Source organism: Gobius niger (genome assembly GCF_951799975.1).
Source record: "Gobius niger genome assembly, chromosome: 4".
In the NCBI taxonomy this organism is placed as follows: domain Eukaryota; kingdom Metazoa; phylum Chordata; class Actinopteri; order Gobiiformes; family Gobiidae; genus Gobius; species Gobius niger.
In genome coordinates, this window is record NC_136855.1 from 3,686,214 (window position 1) to 3,713,370 (window position 27,157).

Sequence of the window (27,157 nt, forward strand, 5' to 3'; positions counted from 1 at the left end):
TTTGGGACGTGGGGCTCGCTGCGGTTTGTTGTGCAACTCCTCAGTTATGCTCTTTTATTTTCTCAGCACTCCGCGGCGCCACTCGCTGCTTTCCACTGCACTTTTAACATTAAGGACCGAAGAGAGAGGAGCTATTTGCACGACACGAAGCGCGGTGTTGTGCGTTGTCGCGTAGGAACGGGGAAAGCTGGGGTGAGGTGAGAGGGAGAGCGCTAAAGCCCACGGATCACCGTAAAATAAAAAGTGAAATATGCGGCGCAGTTTGGAGTAATCCACTGGAAAGGCAGGGATTATGTCCGGGCACAAGCGATATATGGAAACATGAGGGCGGTTACTAAACACACAGTCGTAATGATTTTAAAATGGTGTTTGGGAACACATGAACCTGATCAGACGGTGAGTTCAGTGAGGCTCAGTATCCAGAAGAGGAGAATTACAGGGATTGGACAGAGGCGTGACTTTCCCAATGGTGAAGTGAATATTTGCAGATTCCATGGCGAGTTACTGATGGGTGTTAAAAACGTTAGGCTGAATGTAAAGACTTCACTGGGGGAAGGGTGTCCATACGTTAAGGATGACTGCATTGTCTTCATTATTAATTACATCCATCCATTTTCTTCCACTTGTCCGGTGCCGGGTCGTGGGGGCAGCTGTTGGAGCTGCCCAAATCACCAGCCCCCTATGGCTCCTCCTGCAGGTGGTGGGTCCACAGAAGGACGGCCTCACAATTCAAACCGGGCCTGTTGGTCTCTCATAAGGGGCTTCAGAACCGCTCTTTGTCTGACCCGTCACCTCGGACCTGTTTGCCCTGGGAGACCCCACCAGGAGCACGAAGCCCCCGACACCAGAGCCCCAGGATCATTCGGGTGCTCAAACCCCTCCACCATGTTAAAGGACCTATAGATGCAAGTTGGCCATTTTATACTCACTACTGCCACCTCAGGTCATACATGTAACTGCACCTTCTATATTAAGCTCGTGCATGACGGCACTTCGGACCCGAATTAACACCTTTCTGAGTGACAGGATTTTAGAGGCAGTTGTGGTGAACAGGTCTGAGCTCATTCTACACATGAGGACATGGCTGGAACATGTAGGGGGAGGAAAATACTTAGTTTTAACATTTTGAAACTCTGTATAGTCTCTTTAAAGTGGCGGTTCCAGGAGGGGATTATTAATTATTTCTTTCATCTGTAGTCTGTCCCCCTCTGTTTCAGATGGTGGGTCGTTTGTATCAGCCCTCTCCGTGGAGGAACCCCTGAAGCTCCAACAAGGACTGGACGTTTTTTCCGCGTTCTTGGCCCCGTCTGCAGAGGGACTCACATCAGGAGTGATGTGACGTTCATGACCGAGTGGCTCTTTTGAACAACTCTTTACAGTGAACGATTTGAACCGGTCGTACTTTTTTTCAGTCAGTTTACTCAGAACTCCCCTGAACGAACACAAGAATCAGCCCGACAACAGAGCAGGCCACACAAGTGGAGGCTTTCTGCTCTAAGGTCAAAGATAAATGCACTGAAAGACAGTTGCAGACTCTTTTGATTCACAAAGCGTAAATATCAGTCCCATTGTAATTTATTTCAGAGGATTTCAATCAAAAAGAGCCAGTCTTTTGAACGGCTCTTGGACATGAACAAAACACAAAGACTCCCAGTAAAGAGTCGCAAATCCCATCACTACCCATCAGCCATGGGTCCGTCCATGGGAGTAGATCTCTCCTTCTGTGGTTCTCCCCGAGGTTTCTCTTTTCTCCCACTGGTTTGTTTTTCAGTTTTTCCTTGCTGTGTTGGAGAGTCTACAGACGGGGACACCCTGAGACTGCTTATGTGGACGTTACCTCTGTTGGACACTGTGTTTGCCTGGACACCCCAGACATTACATTGTTTTGTTTTATTGTTTTACACGAGTGATGCCACGCTACATCAGTTGTGTGTGTGAAAATGTGGAGGACACTTTTGGGTTCTATCTATTACCGAACAAAATCCAGGAGATACAGAGATACATGGTCGAAGGCTCAAAATGATACGTCTGCTATAATCGTGTTCGCCGTCCCATGTTTCCAACTCTATTTCCATTCAAATGCTTTTTCTGTCACATAAGATGGAAGGAATGATAAAGACACAGCTCAACGTTTAGTACAAATACTTTATTGACAATGTCTATGGCAGTTTTCATGGAATTGCTAAATGATTTGAACAGTCGGTTGCCTGGGTAACGTATGTATCCAATCAAAAGTGCATCTCCTGATCGTTCTCTGTCCATAGACACATGACATACATAAATAATTGCATTGTAGAAAGGACTCAATTATTTACATGTATATATACTTTATAGAATAGAAACTTTATATTAAATCTAGGAAGACTCAGCCTTGTTTCCAGTGGATTGCATAGCACAGGTGGGGTTGGTAGGAGTAAAGTGTAGGTCTTTTCCACGCGTACTAGCTTGGCTCTACTTGGCTCCACACAAACAAATATATATATATATATATATATATATATATATATATATATATATATATATTTGTCTTTGACTTGTTTTTACTGGGGGTTCAGTGACATTAAACCAGGTGGCCGAGAGTGAAAAATCCCTCTTCAAAAAGGTGCATTCTGGAACTTTTTGTGGAACTGTGAAAGAAAGTAATATGTTCTTTTTAAGTGATGATGTCATCACTCTACTTCCGGGCCCAATGGAACTTTAGCCCTATTCACTATGATGGGTAATCTGCTGTAGAGGCGACAACAGGCTCTTTTCAAACACCTGATTTATTGCTTTTCTTACATTCATTATCTAATTACCTGGAGAAATGGTGACTTATATTATTCTAATTAGGGGTGAAACCTTTTATCTGCTGCTATTTCAGCAGGAGCTTCAGATAAAGTTACAGTTTGTTTGTCTCTGGAACGCTCAACAGTTTGGACCCGGAAGTAACTTATTATTGTGTGTGACGCCACACAAACGCACCAGTGTGTGTTTGAGCGTTCAGTGCCCCGGCGGCTGTATGGGTGGTCAACATGGCGCCTTTACTTTTCATCACATGGGCCCCCATGATGATGCTCCAGGATCAGCTGATTTTTATAGTTATTCTGGATGGAATACCTGAGTAACCATGGAGACGGTTCCAGCATCAGAGAAAACCTAAAAAATAATTGGTCCTGGGCGCAGGTGGGTTACACTCAGTTACTTTTTGCAGTCATTGTACTTTTACAAGTTGTTCTTTTATACAGTGCTTTTTACTTTTTCTTGAGTAATATTAAAGTGAAGTATCTGTGAGTAACTCTTAAGTGACAAATCCTTTTGACGCGTAGAATAGATGTATTTTGTGTTCTGTTACTTAATTCTTCATAATGACTTCTTTTCATTTGTTTTTATGGGTTTTCTTTGAAAATATGACACTATTCACATGACTTCATAAAAATAAAAAAAAATTCAAACTTTTACGCTCAAACAGTTTCTCAGTTACTTACAGTACTCAAGTAACATTGTTTTACTCTTACTTGAGTAAATATATTGGCTGTTCTACCCACCCCTGACCCTGGAGCGTCATAGAGGCGGCATGATAACCCCGGCTGCGGGGTCACTAAAAGGTCAAATACACACTAGTATCCAGGTTCCATAATGCACCTTTAAGTATTAGACAATGTTTCTGTAGGTGCTTCATCTTCAACGACATCGTCACTTTAGGTGAGGATGTCGTTGCCGCAATATGAAAACAATTCATTTGGATAAAATGGCTCTCAACTAAGATGACAATATTATCACATGTGTTTGTGTAGGCTCTCAGTCATCCAGGACAAAGCCACTCTCTACTTGCTTGTGGCAATCACCTTTGTCAGGCCTTTTGCAGACGGAATCAAAGTGAGAGCTGCTTTTTTCAAATGACCACGACCTGACATAAAACATGTATGTGAGGTGTTTCTCTCGGCTGATACTCCCGAAGTGCCGGGTCCCAGATGCACGAAAGCCCAGAGTGGAGGCGAGTAGATACAGGCTCAGGTGGGAAAGGACTCATGGTCTGCAGGTCACTTTACCTCATGATGGATTGGTGTTGTAAAAAATGTGTGCGTGTGTGTGTGTGTGTGTGTGTGTGTGTGCGTGAGCGTGTGCGTGTATGTGTGTGTGTGTGCGCGTGTGTGTGTGTGTGTGTGTGTGTGCGTGCGCGTGTGTGTGTGTGTGTGTGTGTGTGTGTGTGTGTGTGTGTGTGTGTGTGTGTGTGTGTGTGTGTTCGCGTGCGCGTTTGCGTGTGTGTGTGTGCCACTTTAAGTACAAAACAATCCCTGTTTGGAAAGCAGAATGTTGCTTATAAAAGACATGTGGAAAAGAAGTCCTTAGAAAAATACATTTCCCTTTTGCCTTGAGTTTGAGCTTGAGGTTGAGTCGGCCTTGGGGGTGTGGAGATGGACCTGTGGAGTTTCCCTTGTCTGTACGCTCAGTCCAATGAGAACAAGGCTCAGATGAGTCCATGGTGCTATCTATGTGTGTTGAGCAGCACCTCCAGCCAGCAGGGGCAGGAGGTGATGAACTGTCTGGAGTAACAGGGGCCCCAGCCCTTGGCAAAGCTGATACGGATACTGTTCGGGTCCCAGGGCCCCTCCTGGAGCTCCGGTTTGACCCCGTGTTGTTTCATCCATCTGGAGCGCTCATAGTCAAAGACCCTGAGGGAGAACCCGGGCAGTACCCGCTCCACAGTGAGTCCGCGGCCGCCCGGGGGTTCCAGGGTGGGCGAGTGCACAAAGACGGGGTGCTGACTGCGGTTGTACACCCACACCCCGTCGGCCTCCTGGCTCAGCAGGATGCCAAAGCCGATCTTCCTTCGGCTCTGCTGGGCCGCGCTGGTCCCTCCTCCGTCCCCGCCTCCATGCTGGTGCCCGCCCGGGTTCTCATGGCGGCTGTGGTAGGCATTGGCGTGGAGCTGGCCCAGGCACAGCCCTGTGCCCTGAGGTAGGTGGTAGAAGATGCTGAGTGCGGGGTCATGGGCGGGGTATAGCCGCCCCACACGAGTGCACTGCTCCCAGTACGCCACACTGCACCAGTGAGAGCGCAGGCTGCCCGACGACGAGCCCACCGACGACGAGCCCCCCGACGACGAGCCCATCCAGGTACCCGTGTCTGTGGAGAGAGCAGAGAGAGACACACGGGTCACATTTTAGTCTTAGGGAATTCAGAATGTCACTCTGCACTTCTAGGTATTTAGATTTACTGTTCAGACTGAGAGGAAAATGTCAATATGCAAGAATCAGCCAATGGTTGTTTCATGTCATGATCATCACATTAGCCTCAGGTCCTTTCACTGATAGAAGAACCCATTGACTATGCTCATGCTGATATTTATCTCAGCACCTATAACTGCCTCACAGCTCAAAGGTCCCGGGTTCAATTCCCACACTGTGGCTGCTGTGGGGTGCTGTCCTGTGGGTGTCTGCTCCTTGGATGGTGTTTCCTGACCTGGTTCTTCTGTACTCAGCCTTAACTCAGCCTTACCTCAGCCTTATGTCCATTGTGTCCATTGTTTTACCTTGAGTGTGTGTGATGTGCTTGTGTGGTGTGTCTCTGGGGAGGATGGGACAATGTGTTTTTATCTGTGGAGGTGGGTATGAGGGAATGTTTTGAAATCAGTAAAGCACTTTGGGCTACATGAAATGTATGAAAAGCGTCATGTAAATAAAAATTGATTGATTCTGACTCTTTCAAAATGTACAATATTGTATTTGTGTGTTGTGTGTTAGGCAATGATGAAAGGATTTTTTTGTTGTTGAAGTAGTGATTGCGATATTGTACCTTTTGTGTGTAGAGTGCACAGAGCCTCTGAGCTGGTCAAACAAACCCACTAATATCATTCATGTTCCAGGGAAATACAGTACGGCAGGCCAGAAACAACCATTAACCCCGCCTCCTCCTCTGCCCCTCCCCCATCACACTTCTGCAGGTGTGTGTGTGAGCGTGCACGTGGACACTCAGCTCCCTGTCACGCTCCCAGCAGCCCCTGAACCGCTGACCTGCGCCCTCATGCTATCAGCTCACATTATCGCCCGCACAGACTGATGCCATTCTTCTGCTCCACACACTGGCTTTAAAGAGCCATGTGCTGCATGTGGCCCCATTCCACACGGCCCCTCAGCGTTTCCCAGAGCCTCTGCTCCAGGGGCCAGCCGGGACCAGCCGCGACCAGCAGGGGCCAGGAGAGCCACGCTGCCCCCGGTAAACAAGCAGCCGACCATGAGGTGTGCCGCGGTTTGGACTGGGTTTGGTCGGAGTTTAATCCCAGTTTGATGCACTGGTTTCAGTTTAGTTTCGGACCCCCATGCTGAGGTCCTAGCTTTAGATCTTTATATTGCTTTATGAGTCTGCCAGAGTTTCTCAAGCAAAGAGTTGGGGAATCACTGGAAGAAGCTACGCAACAAGATAAGTACTCAGGCTCAGATTCTGACTGAGAACCCTATGCTCCACCGGATGAAAGAAAAGTCAAAAGGCTCAGCGCTTGTGCAGGAGTTGAGCCGCTGCAGTTTGCTCTGTGCTACTATTGTTGCTAACTAGGTATGCACCGATACCGATACCAGTATTGGGCCGATACCACATGCTTGTACTCATACTCGTACTCATTAATGAGGTCCCGATTACAGAAACCGATACCACTTGGCGTGTGTCCGGCGCTCCTACCTCTCCACTGAGGAGAGAAAATAACAACAAACTGGAGAATTGTTTAGTGTAAATCCAATATTCCACAGAGAGCTGACTTTATTACAGACGACACTCCCTAAATCAGAGTCTGTGCTGGATTTAACCAGAGCTAAATGTTGTTGCTGCAGTCTTTACAAGATACAGGCTAATGTTGCTAACTAGCCGCTAACTCACGGCTAAGAGTTCTGGCGATTCTTACGGCGTTTTATCCCCTGGGGCTTATTCATCTGAAAAACTAACCCAGCGAATAAAAAGTCCACAGAAAATCCAAATGAAAGAGATACAGCATGTCCAAAATGAGCTGCAGCTAAACAGAAATGCTGAAGCTACTGGATAAGTTACTATAAACACACGAGAAAATCCACACGGAGGAGAAAAGAGACCATTTATCTGACTGCAGTAATAAGTAACATCTCAATACTATCGTTAAATACAGATACATAAATGACTAAAGCACAAGCACTGAGGATCCTTTGGACATGAGCTGTTCTGTCTGTGATGGACAGAGCAATAAAAAATTAAAATCATATTTAATGAAAATAAATAAAATGGCATCTGTTCAATTCTGATATAACTTCTCTTAAAAGTGAAGACTGCTTTACTCAAGGAAATGTAAATGAGTAAATGAACTAATTACAAACCAGCCGTCTATTCACTTAAAAAGTATGTACTTGTATGTGTATATGTGCTAACCTCCCTCACGGCTTGACGCCAACTGCGCTCTCTTATTGATCTGTAACATTACTTATGAGATTGTAAATATAACCACACTTCGACTTCATTCATTCATTCGACTTTAAAAAACAAATAAATGAAGGACAAATCACGTTGGAATTTTACCAGCATCGCAGGGTAAATGATTCTTATTTCTTTTACTGTCATTAAAAGTTCCGACTGGACAACCGGAACACTACAACTTTCCTATAGCTCTGAGTTCCCACCTCCTATAGGACAAGTGAACACAGCATATGTTTATATCATGTGACTGACAACAAGGGGGTCACGCCACAGTCTCTCCACATGCCTCCAGGTGAAACATGACTGGGTTATTGCCAACACATTTGAACTTTACAGCTCAGACCCTAAATATGTGTGGTGTACCCAAAGTCTATCGCCAGTTAAATATCTGTCTTTGTTAAAGCATGTTTTTAAGAGGTGTTAAACTGCCTGAAAGTTCACTAAAATGCTTTCGATGTAATTCATTGCACAGATTAGAGAGGACAAAAAGCATTTCAATCCACGACACGGGGGAAACCAGAGCCCAGCTGAGGTCTGGACACGACGTGCTCAAAGCATTTCTAGTCAGGATTCTTTTTCTGCTCCACTTCGGAAAGGTAAAGTCTAAAAAGCCCCTCCCCCCAGCTGGGCGGGACCTTCGCCAGAACACTGAAGGCCCCTCCCCTAGGTGGGCGGGACCAGGGACACTGTAGTTAGTTTGTAGGCGAGCACAATTACAGAGACACACACACACACACACACACACACACACACACACACACACCCACACACACACACACACACACAAAATTGCGCTTCTCATTTGAGGCCCACGTGTGTCATTAGTGAATTCCAGGCCGGCAACTGCTGCGGTCTGAATGTTTTACAGGGACTCAATAAGAGAGCAGCCTGCAAACCCAAACTATCTCTCTCTCGTTCATCCCTCTTTCTTTCTCTCCCTCCTTCATTCATCCCTCTCTCTCACTCCCTCATGTGTGTCTCTGTCCCCATGACGATCTGCTTTTGTGCAGATCGATATCGGCATATCGTGATTCTGTGTTAGCCGAGTGAGTGTTTTCTTTACAACCGATAGACCAGGGGTGTCCAAACTTTTTTCACCGAGGGCCGTATATAGACATGTATAAAGCATGGAGGGCCAGATCAGTGGTCAATGCATTCAAACGCTCAACTGCGTGTGTTTAAGAGAGGTTTAAACCATTCCACACACTTTTATTTAGGCTTAAAACCATAATGCCAGCTCAGTCCCACAATAAATGTAAATGTTTGAGGTTTTCATTGCGTGGAAATATTAAAATTGGAGTAAAATGACCATCTCTGGTGTGGCAATAAAACAAGAAGGCTGTGGGCCACCAAAAGTTGGTATGAGGGCCGCATTTGGCCCTCGGGCCGCACTTTGGACACCCCTGCTGTAGACCTACACATTTCTTCTTCTGAGACATGGACGAGGCACCAAGAGCCCCCACACCTGCAGCACATTGGAGACGTCACAAGAGGAGCTAAGAAACAAGGAAGGGACAAAAGAGGAGGTATCCGGGCAAGACTCACAGCTAAGCCACGCAAACCTCTATCCCCACTATAATTCCGGCTAATGGACGTGATTCACTGCTAAGCTCTTTTTAGAAGATTGTGAAAGGCTGTTGTGGAGCGGAGGGAGCTGTGCAGGAGGAGGAGCTGACCAGTGCAGGACACCACGCTCTGAGCCAGGAGGCGCTGCAGCGTTTCAGGGGAGACTGAAGGCAGCCAGGTTACCGCTGGGTGCTACGGTTTCCCCTCCAAAAACACGCAGCTCAAGCTAAAATCCCAAATCACCATTATTCTCCTCAAATTGATCGATCTCGATTTTCGATTCGATTTTTCTTGTTTGAAAAAAAACAATAAATGTGGTCTTTCCTGGACTAGCAAGTAAACAGATGCAGCTTTCCTCTTGCTTCTGCATATGCCATCCTGTGCTTCCCGTTTGTTTGGGCCGAGTATTCCCCGGGATTGGCCTGACAGGCGCTGCAACATTGCGGCGTCTGGCCAGTTCTCCAGTTGAATAAAAAAAATCAACCTTTATTGAAATTGTGATTAGATTAAAAAGACCTGCGCAGTCGGCCCACAGCACAGTATTTCCCTGTACCGCTCTTGCTCCTCCATAAACTATGTCTAGGGCGAGGTACCATTACATTTTTTTCAATACCGATTCCTGAACGATCCTTTTTCCAATACCTATACTCAAATATGAGATACAGCATCAGGTTCATCTCCCCTACTTTGATTGTTTTGATACCAATAGTACCTAAGCTAAGATACCAGACTTCATCCCTCTATCTCTCTCACCCCACCATGCATCCCCCTCTATCCATATCTCTCTCTCCTTTCTTTTTTTACGAGGAGCCGGTCCCTGTAATGAGGCCCAGGACAAACACGTCTGAACTTCGGGGGGAAACACATCTCGACTTTATGAGCTTGTGATGAAATGCATTCTCACAGACGACATAAAAAAAACGGGGGCTTTTGGCCCCTCTGTCTCTCCGGGCCTTTCAACCCGCGCTATACTTTCATTTCAACCATTTAACAAACTTAACCTCATCTAAGACTGCAGCAGCCTGTCATCGACCCAACGCCCGCGGCTGACGAGGAGGTTGAAGAGACGGGACATTTTAGTATAGGTGTCGGGAAAAGTATCGAAAACCAAACCGTTAAAGTACTTGGTTTAACGATACTCGCGGTACCCAGCCCTACCCAGAACTGTTGTGGTGCTCAGTTAATACGTTTTAGCTTCATCAGCAACAAGATAAAAATCTGCAAGAGCCAAAGAGGAGCTGTCAGAAACACATCCTTAGTTTTAATTATTCTTTAATATACACTCTCACAATCTTTCTCCCTATACATGTGTTTCCAATGACATCACGCATAGTTCCGGTGGCCATTTTGAATACCGAAGTAGCATTATGCAGTACTACAACATGTAACAATATCTTTACTCAGGATGAAAATGAAAGACAACTGATTGACAGTGGCATTTTTATGACTCGTAATCATTGCTCAAGAAGAAAAGAGTAAAAACAAACACAGCAAATGTGTCACAGACGTAGCAGCTCTGTCTGTGGAGCTACAGCAGGATTTACTAAAGATCTGCTTCACTCTGAAGACTGAATGAACACATCAAAGAAGAAACAGAAAACCTTTCTCTGGGATTCTTAGTTTGTCATGTCAACAGAGTCTCAGTCTAAGTCAGCGTTTAAGCTGCTCAAGACGTTAGCATGCTACTGGTTAGCAACTGAGATCAACCAACTGTCAATGGCTTCAACACGATAAACACATGTGTTACTCACATGTATGACACTGAGGAAAAACTACAGTAACAGCTCTGACCTCTGTCACATGTTGTATCCAAGGCCAGATGTTTGGAGTGTTTCAGGGTTTCTCTTGGAGAGGCTTACTGTGTTGACGCTAAATGCTAACGTTTTGACTCACATAAATGTGCGTCTCTGGAGCCGTGTTTTTACTATTTCCTTCTTGAGCAATGATTACAAGTACATAAAAATGCCACTGTCAATCAGTTGTCCTTAATTTATGTCCTGAGTAGAGATATTGTTACATGTTGCAATACTGCATAATGGTACTTCGGTATTCAAAATGGCCGCAACAACAACAAAAGTCACATGACTGAAAGGCACGTATTCAGCTCCATAAAAGCACTCTATGAATCACAAGCTGCAAAACGCTGCTTGTTTTATGATAATTGCTTCTTCTTCTTCTTCTCATTGCTTCTTTTTGACAACCATGACCCAACCCAATCCACGGGTCGCGAGCCTAGCGTTTGTTGTTTGCACTGTGGAGTCTGTTTACTGTAGAGCACCTGCAGAGCGGACAGACTTCTTCTGCAGGCAGTTCTGATGGTCCAGCAGCCTGAGGGGAGCGAGGCTCGATCATAGGTTCGGTGAGGCTACCGCAGCAGCTAAATCCTCAATTTCCATTCGATAAAGGCTGATCGTGAAACCATAACAAACATGCAGAAATCCAGATTAGAGAGAACCAAGATTTCTCAAAGCTGCATGAATGAGGCAAAAATATTCTGCTAATGTTGAGTGGGTAAAGTGCCAGTTTTTCCAGTAAAACCTGTCAAACCAGTCTTATCCCAGTCACATGACAGCCACTGATCCACAGGGGAGCTTAATTGTTATACTCACTATTTCCGGTTGACCACAGGCTGCTATGTTGTTGTTAGCAAACATTTAGCCCTGATTAGCCCAAGATGCTTTCAGACCAAACTGATGTTCTGAGGATAACTGCGATGTCCTAAGCTCAAATCCACCTAAGTGGTTTTAGTGACTTCATTGGTGCTTGTTTCTTGTTTTAGTTGTAGCTCCAATGGGAGTTCCCTGTCTCATGGCCAACACACTTTCTCAGCGCTGATCCAGCCTCTAAAATGAGCTCTCCTGTCGTCCGTGTTGGAGTAATGTTAGAGGTCCACAACAGCACTCGTCCATTAGAAGTATCTAACACAATGTTCTTTGACAATGTGACCGCAGTCGGCTCAGGCAGGTCGACGATCAGCCCCCCCCCCCACTCGAATGTCCTGGGTTTACACATGGGATTGGGCGATCCTGTTCTCGTCCAAATAGGCGAGAGATTTGACTTTCCCTTCCTCATGTAACCGCACTCATGGTGCTGTAGTGAAATGTGGAGGTTGGTGTGTGCCTGCATTAAGCCTGGAAGAGCTTCTATATGGAGTGATTATCAGTCCAGCAGCTGGACCCGGACACTGTTTTGGTGAGAGCAGGGTATTTATAGGCCTGCTATAGTGTATGACACGCTGTAAGACAAGAAGAGCGGGCGATCAGGTTTCTATCAGTTATTGGGATGCTGCACTTATTGATTTCTAAAATAAGCATACAAATTTTTCTCTGCTGATTTTGGGCATATACTGTAAGTATTGCATTACTTAACTGTATTGCTTTCCAGCAACTGCAGGTTAAGGACTTCTGCTAGCTTTCCAACCCGTCCCTGAAGAGGAGTGTGTCATGTATTTGAGCTGAAACAATAAAATGTCATTTAAATGATGAATACTTTCATGACAAACGGAAGAAGTTAAACTAGAATGATCTGGACTGCGCAGTAAACCGTCCTTTTGTGTTTAGTATTACTGCCGCGACTTCTTTAGTTTACATATGTAAATGAGTATGGATACTAAAAAAGTAGCCGTTTGGTTTGGATACTATGGTATCCTTGGATGACACGGCAGCCCTGGCCTCAGTCAAGCCCTGGCCTGGCCTCAGCGCCGCCCTGGCCTCAGCGCCGCCCTGGCCTCAGCGCCGCTCTGGCCTCAGCGCCGCCCTGGCCTCAGCGCCGCCCTGGCCTCAGTGCCGCTCTGGCCTCAGCGCCGCCCTGGCCTCAGCGCCGCCCTGGCCTCAGTGCAGCTCTGGCCTCAGTGAAGCCCTGGCCTCAGCGCCGCCCTGGCCTCAGCGCCGCCCTGGCCTCAGCGCCGCCCTGGCCTCAGCGCAGCTCTGGCCTCAGTGAAGCCCTGGCCTCAGCGCCGCCCTGGCCTCAGCGCCGCCCTGACCTCAGCGCCGCCCTGGCCTCAGCGCCGCCCTGGCCTCAGTGAAGCCCTGGCCTCAGTGAAGCCCTGGCCTCAGCGCCGCCCTGGCCTCAGTGAAGCCCTGGCCTCAGCGCCGCCCTGGCCTCAGCGCCGCCCTGGCCTCAGCGCCGCCCTGGCCTCAGCGCCGCCCTGGCCTCAGCGCAGCTCTGGCCTCAGTGAAGCCCTGGCCTCAGCGCCGCCCTGGCCTCAGCGCCGCCCTGACCTCAGCGCCGCCCTGGCCTCAGTGAAGCCCTGACCTCAGCGCCGCCCTGGCCTCAGTGAAGCCCTGGCCTCAGTGAAGCCCTGGCCTCAGCGCAGCTCTGGCCTCAGCGCCGCCCTGACCTCAGTGAAGCCCTGGCCTCAGCGCCGCCCTGACCTCAGCGCCGCCCTGGCCTCAGTGAAGCCCTGGCCTCAGTGAAGCCCTGGCCTCAGCGCAGCTCTGGCCTCAGCGCCGCCCTGGCCTCAGTGAAGCCCTGGCCTCAGCGCCGCCCTGACCTCAGCGCCGCCCTGGCCTCAGTGAAGCCCTGGCCTCAGTGAAGCCCTGGCCTCAGCGCAGCTCTGGCCTCAGTGAAGCCCTGGCCTCAGCGCCGCCCTGGCCTCAGCGCCGCCCTGGCCTCAGTGCAGCTCTGGCCTCAGTGCCGCCCTGGCCTCAGTGCAGCTCTGGCCTCAGTGGAGCCCTGGCCTCAGTGAAGCCCTGGCCTCAGTGCCGCCCTGGCCTCAGTGCAGCTCTGGCCTCAGTGAAGCCCTGGCCTCAGTGGAGCCCTGGCCTCAGCGCCGCCCTGGCCTCAGCGCCGCCCTGGCCTCAGCGCCGCCCTGGCCTCAGTGAAGCCCTGGCCTCAGCGCCGCCCTGGCCTCAGTGCCGCCCTGCCCTCAGTGCCGCCCTGGCCTCAGTGAAGCCCTGGCCTCAGTGAAGCCCTGGCCTCAGCGCCGCCCTGGCCTCAGCGCCGCCCTGGCCTCAGTGAAGCCCTGGCCTCAGCGCAGCCCTGGCCTCAGCGCCGCCCTGGCCTCAGTGCCGCCCTGGCCTCAGTGCCGCCCTGGCCTCAGCGCCGCCCTGGCCTCAGTGAAGCCCTGGCCTCAGCGCCGCCCTGGCCTCAGTGCAGCTCTGGCCTCAGTGGAGCCCTGGCCTCAGTGGAGCCCTGGCCTCAGCGCCGCCCTGGCCTCAGCGCCGCCCTGGCCTCAGTGCCGCCCTGGCCTCAGCGCCGCCCTGGCCTCAGTGAAGCCCTGGCCTCAGCGCCGCCCTGGCCTCAGTGCAGCTCTGGCCTCAGTGGAGCCCTGGCCTCAGTGGAGCCCTGGCCTCAGCGCCGCCCTGGCCTCAGCGCCGCCCTGGCCTCAGCGCCGCCCTGGCCTCAGTGAAGCCCTGGCCTCAGCGCCGCCCTGGCCTCAGTGCCGCCCTGGCCTCAGTGCCGCCCTGGCCTCAGTGAAGCCCTGGCCTCAGTGAAGCCCTGGCCTCAGCGCCGCCCTGGCCTCAGCGCCGCCCTGGCCTCAGCGCCGCCCTGGCCTCAGTGAAGCCCTGGCCTCAGCGCCGCCCTGGCCTCAGTGCCGCCCTGGCCTCAGTGCCGCCCTGGCCTCAGCGCCGCCCTGGCCTCAGTGAAGCCCTGGCCTCAGCGCCGCCCTGGCCTCAGTGCAGCTCTGGCCTCAGTGGAGCCCTGGCCTCAGTGAAGCCCTGGCCTCAGCGCCGCCCTGGCCTCAGCGCCGCCCTGGCCTCAGCGCCGCCCTGGCCTCAGTGCCGCCCTGGCCTCAGTGCCGCCCTGGCCTCAGCGCCGCCCTGGCCTCAGTGCCACCCTGGCCTCAGCGCCGCCCTGGCCTCAGCGCTGCCCTGGCCTCAGCGCAGCTCTGGCCTCAGTGAAGCCCTGGCCTCAGTGCCACCCTGGCCTCAGTGCCGCCCTAGCTGCAGTCAGAAACACCGTGGCTTCCGCCTGAGCATGCCTGTTGGCACAGTTTTGGTGTTGTCGTGCTAAGCCTGGCTCTCATCCAGAAAGAGAAAGAGACAGGTCTGAAAACTCGTGAGCGAATGGGATCTTTGGGTCTTTAACCTGAATGGTTTGAACAAAGCAATTTTGTTGAAATAAGTACGTCCTATGCCTTTGATTTGAGTCTGCCAGTGGAACAAGCCTTTTTGCACTGCTGAACTGGAGAAAATGTGCTCGGTTAAGGTGAGGGTTAAATAAAATATCTTGTTGCACTTACACTTATATAATAAAGCTCAATTTATTTGAAACAATATAGATTTTTTGTCTGTAATTTTGTCATTTTAACTCATCCAAACATATCTGATTTGTAAAAGAGCCAGGTCTTTGTCCATTTTCCTTTTATTTCATGCACTTTTTCGCAGATGTAGAAGAGTGCAGTTGAATCTTGTTTGATTTCTATACCAGTGACACTGTATGCTTAACAGATTCAGACTGTTTCCTACAGATAATTCATCGAAACAACGTCCTCTGAGCAGATTCCAAAGATTTGCCCCCCATCGACCCAAATCCCTGAAATCACTGAAACGCTGGTCCGAGCACATCTTTATCATCAGCTGGTTTCTAAAGTCTGAAGATGGTAACCATTACTACGCCCTGCAAACATTTAGGCCCACCACCATCTAACAGCTCTGTTTACCCATGAGATTTCATTTCAACATCAGTGTCTCTTAGTGCCAGTCTCGTCAGACAGTGGCCCGGCTCATGGTGAGTCGAGGTGCTCTTCATCACGCTAATACAAAGCATGTTTGTTCACACAGAAAAACACTGGCCTTCCAACAACGATAGTGCCAGACATTTGTCGTTTTCCATCTGGTCAGACTGTAGGCCAAGTCCAGAGCCTTTACCAATCCACTACTCAACAAGTTGACGGCAGGTTTTGTTCGAGACATTCTCGAATTTGATCAAACTCAAAAAGACAACATCACACACAGATAAATACAGACACCCATATGTGGTCATGTTCGAAGCACTTTCTCCCATTTCTCCCCATTACTTAAACAAACACTAAATTATGAATGCATACTGCCCATAAATACTTAACGGACAATGCTAACCAGGAAGCTAATGTTAGCTTCATGCTACATATGCAAACATTCAATCTGCTGTGACAAATCATCCACATTGACCAGAAAACGGCTGGAAAGAGGAAAAAACTGTCTCCTCTGAGAGGTGATCGGCTAGGCCACGCCCCATTGTATCACGCGTTGCCATCTGTATCTGTTGTAGATGTCACCATTAATCTTGAACATTTCAGCTAAACCCTTCTACAGACCACCACAAACTGTATTTGTACGATCTCCATCAGGATCTGCACAGCGACTTTAGTTGATTGGTTTATTTAGTCGGGACAGTGCAAGTTAATGAACAAGCCACTCCGGATTGTAGCCTTGGGCTAATTTCCATCCGTCGTCCCCCATGCGCACTCTCAAACACATTCTCATTCATCCTGGCCTATTGTACATGTTTTTAGTGGTAGGGGAAACCGGAGTACCCGGAGGAAACCTACGCAGACACAGGGAGAACATGCAAACTCCACACAGAAAGGCCCCGTCCAGGTGGGAATCGAACCCGGACCTTCTAGCTTTGAAGCACAAGTGCTAACCACTGTGCCACCGTGCTGGAAGGGCAGGGGTCACTCCACGTACTACAACCCAATCAACTATTCACTGCTATGGGAATGGATAACCAAACAGATAATATACACACTGTATATCGAACCTCCTTCAGTGTAGTAAACTGGGTCACCTTCCTTTTGATTGTGATTGTACAATGACACCTTGTTAAGACGCATTTTGTAGTAACTGTACAAAATGTAGTAAAATGTTAAATTCACCGAGTAGTATGTGTTAGTAATGACTGCAAAACACTGACAACAGGAGGAGGAAACCTGGCTGCCTGCCTTCAGTGCCTCTGATCCTCTGAAACGGTAAAGCGCCTCCTGGGTTTGACCCTGTTTCACAGCGTGGTGTCCTGCACTGATCACCTCCTCCTTCCTCTCTCCTGTGCAGCTCCCTCCGCTCCACAACAGTCTTTCACCATCATCTGGGAAGAGCTCAGCAGTTAATCTGTTTTATTCTCCAGTGAACGTCCATTAGCCAGAATAACTGTAGGGACAGAAGTCATTTGTGGCTTAGCTTTGAGTCTTGCCCGGATACCTCCTTGTTTGTCCCTTTTTTGATTCCTGACACACCTCTTATTTATTGTATTTATTTATTATAACAGAGAAGCTAATTTTCTACACGACCCGACTCTGTGCCTTCAACTAGACGCGACTCGATTAGACTCGGCACGACTGAGAATTAGAGTGAAATCGGGCATAAAGTCCATAATCGGGCATAAAAGTCGTGTTTTTTCTCCACAAAAACACAACACAGACGTACAAAAGTATCCAGTAAAACAAGGTGGAACGCAGAAACCACAAATGCAGTTTTCAGAAAAAGGCAAAAAATGCAGCTGTACCAAGAGAGAGGGAGGTTGCTGCTGCTTGTTGTTGTTGGGTTCTTAATGCTGACACCCAGAAAATGTTTCACATCCTGGCAAAATCTTTGTTTAGCTTTAGTCCAGTTGGCATAAAGTGTTACGGCACATTATATTGCTTTGTATAATTGGTTATTTAAATATGAGAAAATATCAGACATTTTTTTATTACACAAAGAAGTGAATAGTTTTCAGCTGTTATTTCATAATGTGGCTCTACACACCTTTAAAAATCTTAAGTTGCTTTTTAAAAGTTTAAACAATTATGCTGCCTGTTGCTAACGGCTAATACTGACTACACTCATGCTCATTACGCATATTGTTGACGAGCTTTTTCTGCAAACTCATTACAGGAATGTCTTAAACTTAGAGAAAACATTGAAGACTGAAATTCCCTTCCCAGGTGAGTGAGCAGAGACGTGTTCTCGCTAACCTGTGCGAAGCAGAAGAGAGGAAGAAAAGTTTGAGGCATAAACCGGGGGGAAGTGGGGGGAAAAAAGGAGGGAGCGGGAAAATGAGGGGGAAAGAGGGAGAGAAGCTGCCAAGCATAACCAGCGTCCGACGCGGAGAGGAAAAAAATGCACTGAAAAGACTGTGAGAAAGAGAGGGAGGGAGACCCTCGCCTTTCATCCAGTGCCAAGGATTAGATTCCCGTCCAGTTATTAGACTCTTCCACCGCGCTGAGAGAAGTGGGTGGGATCGGGAGCTGGGCCGGGGGTACGGGGGAACCAGGGGGACAACATTGCAGACTGCAGACCGTTTCACCGCACTCCTACGCGGTGCCCTTAGCTGAAAATGGCTCGCAAAACTTGGAGGGAGAAAAAGTGCACCCCTGCCTGCTCCCACAAAATGGTAGGCTCTGTGTTGTTTGAGACAACTATCATTACAGGGCAACTTCAATCCAGCAAGCCACATTTAAGCTGGCGTCTGGACTATCTCTGCCATCAGAGGAGAGCCTTATCTCCAGACATGGGCCTAACAGCGAGCACAACAGCCAGGCTAACACACACACACCCACACACACACACACACAAACACACACACACACACGGCCTTCCTGTTCTCCGCTCGGCTTGGACCCTCGAAAAACATGCACTAAATAACTCACTGCCACATTGTTCTAGCCGAGAGGTGGAGAATGTCACGATACGTTTCATCAGACTGATTGGCCAGAGGAAAACATAAATCAGGCTTTATGCTCTGTGGGCTGAAGCACCTTTAAAGTACATATGACAGGTTTTAGTCTTTTCTACACCGCATTCAAGATTATTATGAAAGTTGTATTTAAGTGTCATAAAGGTTACATTTTTGGTTTTTTTGATTAAGCTCATTGATGGTATTGTGTCTCAGGGCTCTTTGAATCATCTCAGACGCCTGTGATGATTAGTTTGTCAGGTGAGCCCAGTTAACAAGGGCGTTCCACATCATTAAGCCGACCACCATTTTCCAGCAATTATTACTTTTTACAAAACCAAAAGTTTACATACACTAAGATTACTATACCTTTAAACAGTTTATTAAAGCCCAGATGACGATGTCATGACCTTGGAAGCACAAGTCTGGTTCATCCTTGTGTGATTTCAAGACACTTGGAGGTTCAGGTTCATTGGTTAAAACAATGATGGAAATTTTATTCATTATTATTATTGACCTTTATTTAACCAGGATAGTCCCACTGAGATTAAGAATCTCTTTATCAGGGGAGTCCTGGCCCCAGAGGGGAGTCTATTGTACATGTTTTTAGTGGTAAGGGAAACTGAAGTACCTGGAGGAAACCTATGCAGACACGGGGAGAACATGCAAACTCCACACAGAAAGGCCCCGTCAGGGTGGGAATCGAACCCCGGACCAACTAGCTGTGAGGCGTGAGTGCTAACCGCTGTGCCACCGTGCCACCAAAAATTACCAGAAATGTCCAGTCATCATACAGATCAGAAAGAAGGCGGGTGCTGTGTCCCAGAGATGAACGAGCTGTGTCTGAAATGTGAAGATCAACCCAAGAACAAAAGCAAAAGACCTGGTGAAGATGCTGAACCTGGTCAGAGTTTGTCATTGTCCAGAGTGAAACAAGTCCTGTACCGACATGGGCTGAGAGGGAAGAAGCTCTGACTCACACTAACGTTAAGTGAAAACCACTTAAAGTGCACTTCTATACAAACTCTTGTGAACAGTTATCTGCAGATGTGTCTCAGTTACACCAGTTCTGTTTGGAGGAATGGACCAAAACTCATCCAACTATTGCGAGAAGCTTGTGGAAGGAAATCCAAAACGTTTGACCCAAAATATACAGTTTAAAGGCTACGCTACCAAATATTAATTAAATGTATGTAAACTGTTGGTTTTGTAAAACGTAATATAAAACCGTGTAGAAAATTCTATTTCTCCTTCTTCTGGAATTTCACAAATAGAAATATTTTTTCAAATTCTAATTGACCCAAAAATAATAATAATAATTGTGGTTTCATGTCAAACAGTGAGAAAAAATGCTAATGTTTCTTTTTATGAAGCGTATGTAAACATTTGCTTCTTATTGTACATACTCCAATACACTCATAAAGTGTAATCATTCCACACAATTAAAACATTAAGTCCTAGTTATTCATTGTGAGAAATAAGGTTCCGAGCACTCCTAAAGTATTAGTACAATCCTTTTGGATTTAAACCCTCAAAGCTATGGAGCTATTCCCAGGACTCAATGGAGAATTAGATTTGTCATTGTTTTTGTAAAATAATTATTCCTATTTCTTATATTTCTCTGTATGGTCTTGTAAAGAATGCACAGTATTGTGAATTGTGTTTTATATTTTATATTGTACATGTTGGACCTACCCACTTGGGACATGTGACTAGTGCTGTAAGCTTGTAGCTGTATGGGGCAGCCATCTTGAGTTCGCCCTGAGGATTTGATCTCATCTAGCCATGTACTAATAAAAGCTTTTTATTATTTCTACTTTTGGAATGCCTCAGTTTGTTTGATTCTGCACTGAAAATGATCCCTGTACTGAAAAGCACCCAAAGGACAAAGTTTTACACAACTTTTTTTATATCCAAGTAGCACTCCAGCCTCCCAATTTTGTCAAAGGTGAATGTTTGGTTGCCCTCCATGCTGTAGTCTACATGGTTCAGTATTCGGACACCCCTGATTTACAAGCTCCCCTTTTATTGCATATAAACAAAAACAATCGGACATTTAAGTTCTTCATAATGACACGTGTTTTGCTACATGTCATTGATGTCACCAAACATATGTCAACGAGAATGTAAGCGCAAACTAGAGTAATCTGTGGGCCAGTCCCATGCACAAATAGGGAAGGTCCCAACCATTGATCAGCATTTAATATGGTTAAAGTACATGATATTGCACTCTAGCCGCCTGGAACAATCACAGTAACAATCTGCCTGAACAGCGGAGCCAGGACCGGAAAAGCTCAGAGTCCCGAGCCTGGAGGTGGGATTCAAGGCGGCACGTACTCTATTTGGAAGCTCTGGAGAAAGCACTTCCAGGAGGAAAGGGGGAAAGTGACCGGCTTCCTGCATCTCCACCTCCACTTCAAACAGCCAGGAATGTCTCAGGTTCAAATACATCACATCCTGCATCGCTCACGTGTCCCGCTCCACGCAGGGTCCACACAGGGTCCACACAGGGTCCACACAGGTCACTCGGTTTGTGCTGTTTGTACAATACGTGGAGATCTCTGGGCAGACCTCATTTCAATTGTGTTCCTCCGATCAGATTATAAGTAATATTCAAGTTCAGGTTAGGACCGGATTTGATGGCCTATGACATACTGTCTAATCAGAAATATCCCAGTTACTGTGTTCCAGTAGTTGAGTCAAATAATGACAATTATAGATTTGACCAGATTAAGATTCAGACACATGGAGAGGAACACCGTGGTTTACAATCTGTACAAGAATAACAGAACTCTGGCATTAGCAGCATGCTCTGTGCTAATGTGTTTTTTCACATTAGCCATAGAAATGTGCACATTCTGGTGTTGTTCTATCCCCATACAAATGAAATACATGGGGACTTAACGTATGGGGAGGTACGTTTTGTCCTTTTCATGGCATTTATACAGGTGCTCGTCATATCATTAGAATATCATGAAAAAGTGCATTTACTTCTGTTATTCAACTTAAACTGTGAATCTAACATATGATAGACTCAATACATGTAGAGTGACACATGTATTGCCTTTATTTGTTATCATTTTGATTATTATTGGGAAAACCCCAAATTAAAAATCTCTAAATGGACTGTAAGCCATAATCATCAAATTGAAAACAAACAAAGGCTTGACATATATGGCATATGCAAGTAATGAGTCTATATCATATACTAGTTTCACATTTTAAATGGAATAACAGAAATAAATGAACTTTTTCATGATTTTCTGATTATATGATGAGCTCCTGTATAACCTCTGTGGTTTATTTTTCATTTCTTATCATTTTCAAATTATATCCTGACCCACAAAAAGCAGAGACCGAACTGATTTTGAGTTAGCATTTCGGAGGACACTTTTAGGCGCTAATTTGTATCTAAAGTAAAATCTCCAAAGTTCAGTCCATTCATTCATGATTTCTAACAAGGCTTTGACCTAAATGTGGACAACAGCTGAAAACATCTGGATCATTCATAGTGTGCCATGTTTGATTATGCTAACGGCTATAGGAAAAATCCATTTCAACGGACTTTGAAAAGTCTCCAGGACTAGCCAACTTGCTAACTGTCCACTATGTCTATGGTTTTACACCTCTACTGGAAGGATCTGTTCATATGAGGCATCACATCTGTCAACAGCGTTTTAAAGGACTCCATTTTTTATTATTCTTTACTTTACCAGGTAAGTCAATTGAGAACCAGTTCTCCTTCACAATTCACATTCATTAGTGTAACATGCTCATAGTCACAGCCTGAAACGTCTAAATGATCTACAAAGTGTGAAAGGCGATCCCCATAGGATTTAACAGGCTATTCCCAGGCCACACCCTCTGGTATGACACGTTGCCATCAGTGCCACCAGGAAACAGACAGCATGCGAGCTTTCAGAGACAGCTAAACGGTTAACTGTAACAATACAGTTACCAAGTGCGCGGCCATTTTGGATTCTATTCCTCATGTGTTAGAACAGAGAGAGGCAAAACGGAAAATGAATACACACATTTACTTTTGATGTTTAGGGAACAGCGTTAAAACATGACTGAACCGTCAGAGTGTGTGCATGGATGGATGTACTTCCTGGTCTGGCATGTGCCTGTGGTCATGCAAAGTGGATTAGGACACATGAGCTTCAGACCAAACAGACTTCCATTCAGGCTTTCTTCAGCTGAAGGAGGACGGTTCCTGCTTCACGGACAGCAGAGTGTGAATCTAATTTACACTCCAACTCTCATCATTCAGAGTCGCACAGGCTTGTAAAGAAAACTACAATTTGTACCCCAAATGTTGGTATATGCACCATAGAAGTATACTAAAGCTGTAGACGTCAGGAAAGAGGTCCGAGACACACTGTGTACAAAACTAGTGGACTAAACATGGAGAACATGAAACTCCACACAGAAAGGCCCGGCCAGGGGGAATCAAACCAGGACCTTTTAGCTTAAAGACTAAAAACCTCTGCTTTAAGGCAACTGGGGGGTCGTGGCTTATCACCTCAGGGTGATGGTGGGCCTAAAGCGTTGTTATCATCCTGCTTTCCATTGGGCTTTGACAGTTGAAGAAGGATCATTTCCTATAATATTTTGGTTGGTTTACATACACTTAGGGTGAAGAATCACACACAAAACAGAGGCAACAGGATTCTCTCCTTTATGGTGATGGTTAATCACTGAGTATTACTGAATAATACTGAGAAAACTAAACCATTTACCCTCTAATTGTTAACTATTTAACCTATTGCTCTGGGCGACTTCATCAGAGAGGCTAAGAAATAAGTGGTGACATGTCATTTGTAATAAGACTTTGTGACTCTACAAGCTGATGGTCCTGACTGTGTCAATGTTTTCAAAGTTTTACCTTGCACTATTTGATCAGGAGAATATTTGACCAAAACTCCGCCAATCACAAACCACCTCCTGAAGAGCCTGCCCTAAATGATGCTCTACAGTGGGGGCAATTGGAGGGCCAAGAACGAGGAGCAGACGACAGGTGGTTTCAGAAGGAGACGGACTGAAAATGAAGGATCCCTCAAACACACAGGAATAACTTCTTTGAAGACAAGGCTTGTACAGGCAGAAGCAAGTCAAATGTAATACGAGCAATCGCAATGTCGTCACATCCGTTGGCCGTGGTAGGCATTTTCATATTTGATAAACATTTTATTAAAATCCTATAATCAGCAAAAACAATGTGCATAAACTGGGCATTGCTTCGCTTGTGCTGTAACAGATCGATCATTTTATAAAACCGAGTTAGAGGCCTGGATGCATCAGCTGTTGCCGACCATTCACCAAAACATCCAGCCAAAATTGCAGAAGTAAACAGTAACAGCGATCGCTCGTATGCTTTTTAATGCCATTTTAATGAACAAATACTGTTTCAAAAGATTTGCAAACATTTCATCAATAAAGGAAAAAGACCTGGACAAAACGAGCAACTTTTGAGCAAACAAAAGGTGGTCAAATTCAGCCAAAACATGTTTTAATCAACTTATGCAGTAAAAATTGTTGAGCGATGTCAAATTTTCCAAGAAATGTAGTTACAGTTTCAATAACACCGTGCAAAAAATGTATTTTTGATGATCAGGTCAGAGGACTGAGGAAATGTATCTATAAGTCTGACATGCATAAAAGCATGTGCTCATAAAACTGTCAGTAATCAGTCCTTTATGTGCCGGAACACCTGATCACCTGGGCGTGAGCTCCATCAGGACAGATCAGTGACTCTCCTCATGAAAGCCAAACGTTGAACTTTCCGTGTGGGGACACTGGCCGAGAGAGCGGAGGGTGAGGAGGGAGTCCCAGCACATTCCTGGACAGCCCGTCTTCCTCCGCCCCCGCACACAGGGGTCAAGTTGACAAGTCTCTTTTGGAAACATGCATGCGCCCCACCAAACGGCCTTCACTCCACACAACATCATTACGCTCATTTGTGGGTGTAAGTGATCCGTTAATGTCGCTGTGGAAAAGCTGTTTGAAGGTAAGGTTTGAGCCTCCAGCCTGTGAGCTGAGGACTATCCACTTCATTCATTAGTGACTGTATGTTTACGTTAAATGTGTCCACAATTAAAGGGGCACCTTATTCCTGTTCTAATTGTAACATTTTTAGTTTTGGCCCAAACTCAATTCTAGCTCTGACAATCCCTCCTGCACGTCCAAATTGTTCAAGCAAGTTCATTATAGCTTTACAACATACTCTGAGTCAGGTACCCCAGCTTTGATAAACTAAATGCCATTTGACATTTACTGAGTATCACTGAGTAAATGTGCTAAGATTGAAAAGTGCATTGGCACAAAATGCAATAGTGCTGTTACAGTAGATCAAAGGAAAAAATGAAAAAAAAATGTCTCCATGCAAAGGTATTGAAAGTATTGCGATACTTGATAAAGTATCGATACTTGGTATTGCAGCTAAAAGTATTGCGATATATCCTATCTGATATTTCGTCAGTGACAGTGGTTAGTGTTGTGTGTTCACGTTTGCTTGGTCTGCATGTCCACAGAAGCCTCCTGTGAGCACCCCCACATGGTGACTGAGCTCTGAGCGCTCTTTCCCCCATCGACCCATAACATGCACATCAGGCTAATCATCCTTACTTAACCTGGCTTTAAGATCTGGAGCAAATACTGTACAATACCATTCCAGCACAAAGACCTGAGTGTGGGCCCCCTCGGAGAACTTCTGAATGTATAAATCAAGTAATGTTGCTGTATACTCAAGAGGAAGTACTGATCATTTACACAAGGAAGAGCCTGATGTCCTGAGCCCGGTGCTGCATGTCATGTATGACTCAGACTGAGCACTTGTTTATTAATGGCATGTTGCACCTGATCTAACATCAGAAACTGTGCATATTATTAGTGACGCAAATCTCTACAGCTCTAAAAGAGTTTGCACTGTGGCCTTTATCGTTTATGTCTGAACTGCACCTGCATTCTGCACCACTGTAACACACACTGTCCATTCTGTACCACTGTAACACACACTGCCCATTCTGCACCACTGTAACACACACTGTACATTCTGCACCACTGTAACACACAGTCCATTCTGCACCACTGTAACACACACTGCCCATTCTGCACCACTGTAACACACACTGCCCATTCTGCACCACTGTAACACACACTGTACATTCTGCACCACTGTAACACACACTGCCCATTCTGCACCACTGTAACACACACTGTACATTCTGCACCACTGTAACACACACTGCCCATTCTGCACCACTGTAACACACACTGTACATTCTGCACCACTGTAACACACACTGTACATTCTGCACCACTGTAACACACACTGCCCATTCTGCACCACTGTAACACACACTGCCCATTCTGCACCACTGTAACACACACTGTACATTCTGCACCACTGTAACACACACTGCCCATTCTGCACCACTGTAACACACACTGTCCATTCTGCACCACTGTAACACACACTGTACATTCTGCACCACTGTAATACACACTGCCCATTCTGCACCACTGTAACACACACTGTACATTCTGCACCACTGCAACACACACTGCCCATTCTGCACCACTGTAACACACACTGTACATTCTGCACCACTGTAACACACACTGCCCATTCTGCACCACTGTAACACACACTGTACATTCTGCACCACTGTAACACACACTGCACATTCTGCACCACTGTAACACACACTGTACATTCTGCACCACTGTAACACACACTGTACATTCTGCACCACTGTAACACACACTGCCCATTCTGCACCACTGTAACACACACTGCCCATTCTGCACCACTGTAACACACACTGTACATTCTGCACCACTGTAACACACACTGCCCATTCTGCACCACTGTAACACACACTGTCCATTCTGCACCACTGTAACACACACTGTACATTCTGCACCACTGTAATACACACTGCCCATTCTGCACCACTGTAACACACACTGTACATTCTGCACCACTGCAACACACACTGCCCATTCTGCACCACTGTAACACACACTGTCCATTCTGCACCACTGTAACACACACTGTACAATCTGCACCACTGAAACACACACTGTACAATCTGCACCACTGTAACACACACTGTACAATCTGCACCACTGTAACACACGCTGTACATTCTGCACCACTGTAACACACACTGTCCATTCTGCACCACTGTAACACTCACTGCCCATTCTGCACCACTGTAACACACACTGTCCATTCTGCACCACTGTAACACTCACTGCCCATTCTGCACCACTGTAACACACACTGTACAATCTGCACCACTGTAACACACACTGTACATTCTGCACCACTGTAATACACACTGCCCATTCTGCACCACTGTAACACACACTGTACATTCTGCACCACTGCAACACACACTGCCCATTCTGCACCACTGTAACACACACTGTCCATTCTGCACCACTGTAACACACACTGTACAATCTGCACCACTGAAACACACACTGTACAATCTGCACCACTGTAACACACACTGTACAATCTGCACCACTGTAACACACGCTGTACATTCTGCACCACTGTAACACACACTGTCCATTCTGCACC

General features: G+C 46.6%; 2 protein-coding genes across 2 annotated transcripts in view; both read right to left on the reverse strand.

The window, feature by feature from the left end:
• Positions 1 to 27,157, reverse strand: part of tmem208 (transmembrane protein 208) — a 381,758-nt gene that overhangs the window by 295,216 nt on the left and 59,385 nt on the right. The window lies entirely within an intron of this gene.
• The window catches only part of LOC306962075 (mothers against decapentaplegic homolog 6-like), a 54,051-nt gene continuing 31,313 nt past the window's right edge, over positions 4,420 to 27,157 (reverse strand). The window contains exon 4 of the mRNA XM_079555117.1: positions 4,420 to 5,109. Within this exon, the coding sequence (XP_079411243.1) occupies positions 4,469 to 5,109 (641 nt within the window). The 3' untranslated portion in view covers positions 4,420 to 4,468. The remainder of the gene's footprint in view (positions 5,110 to 27,157) is intronic.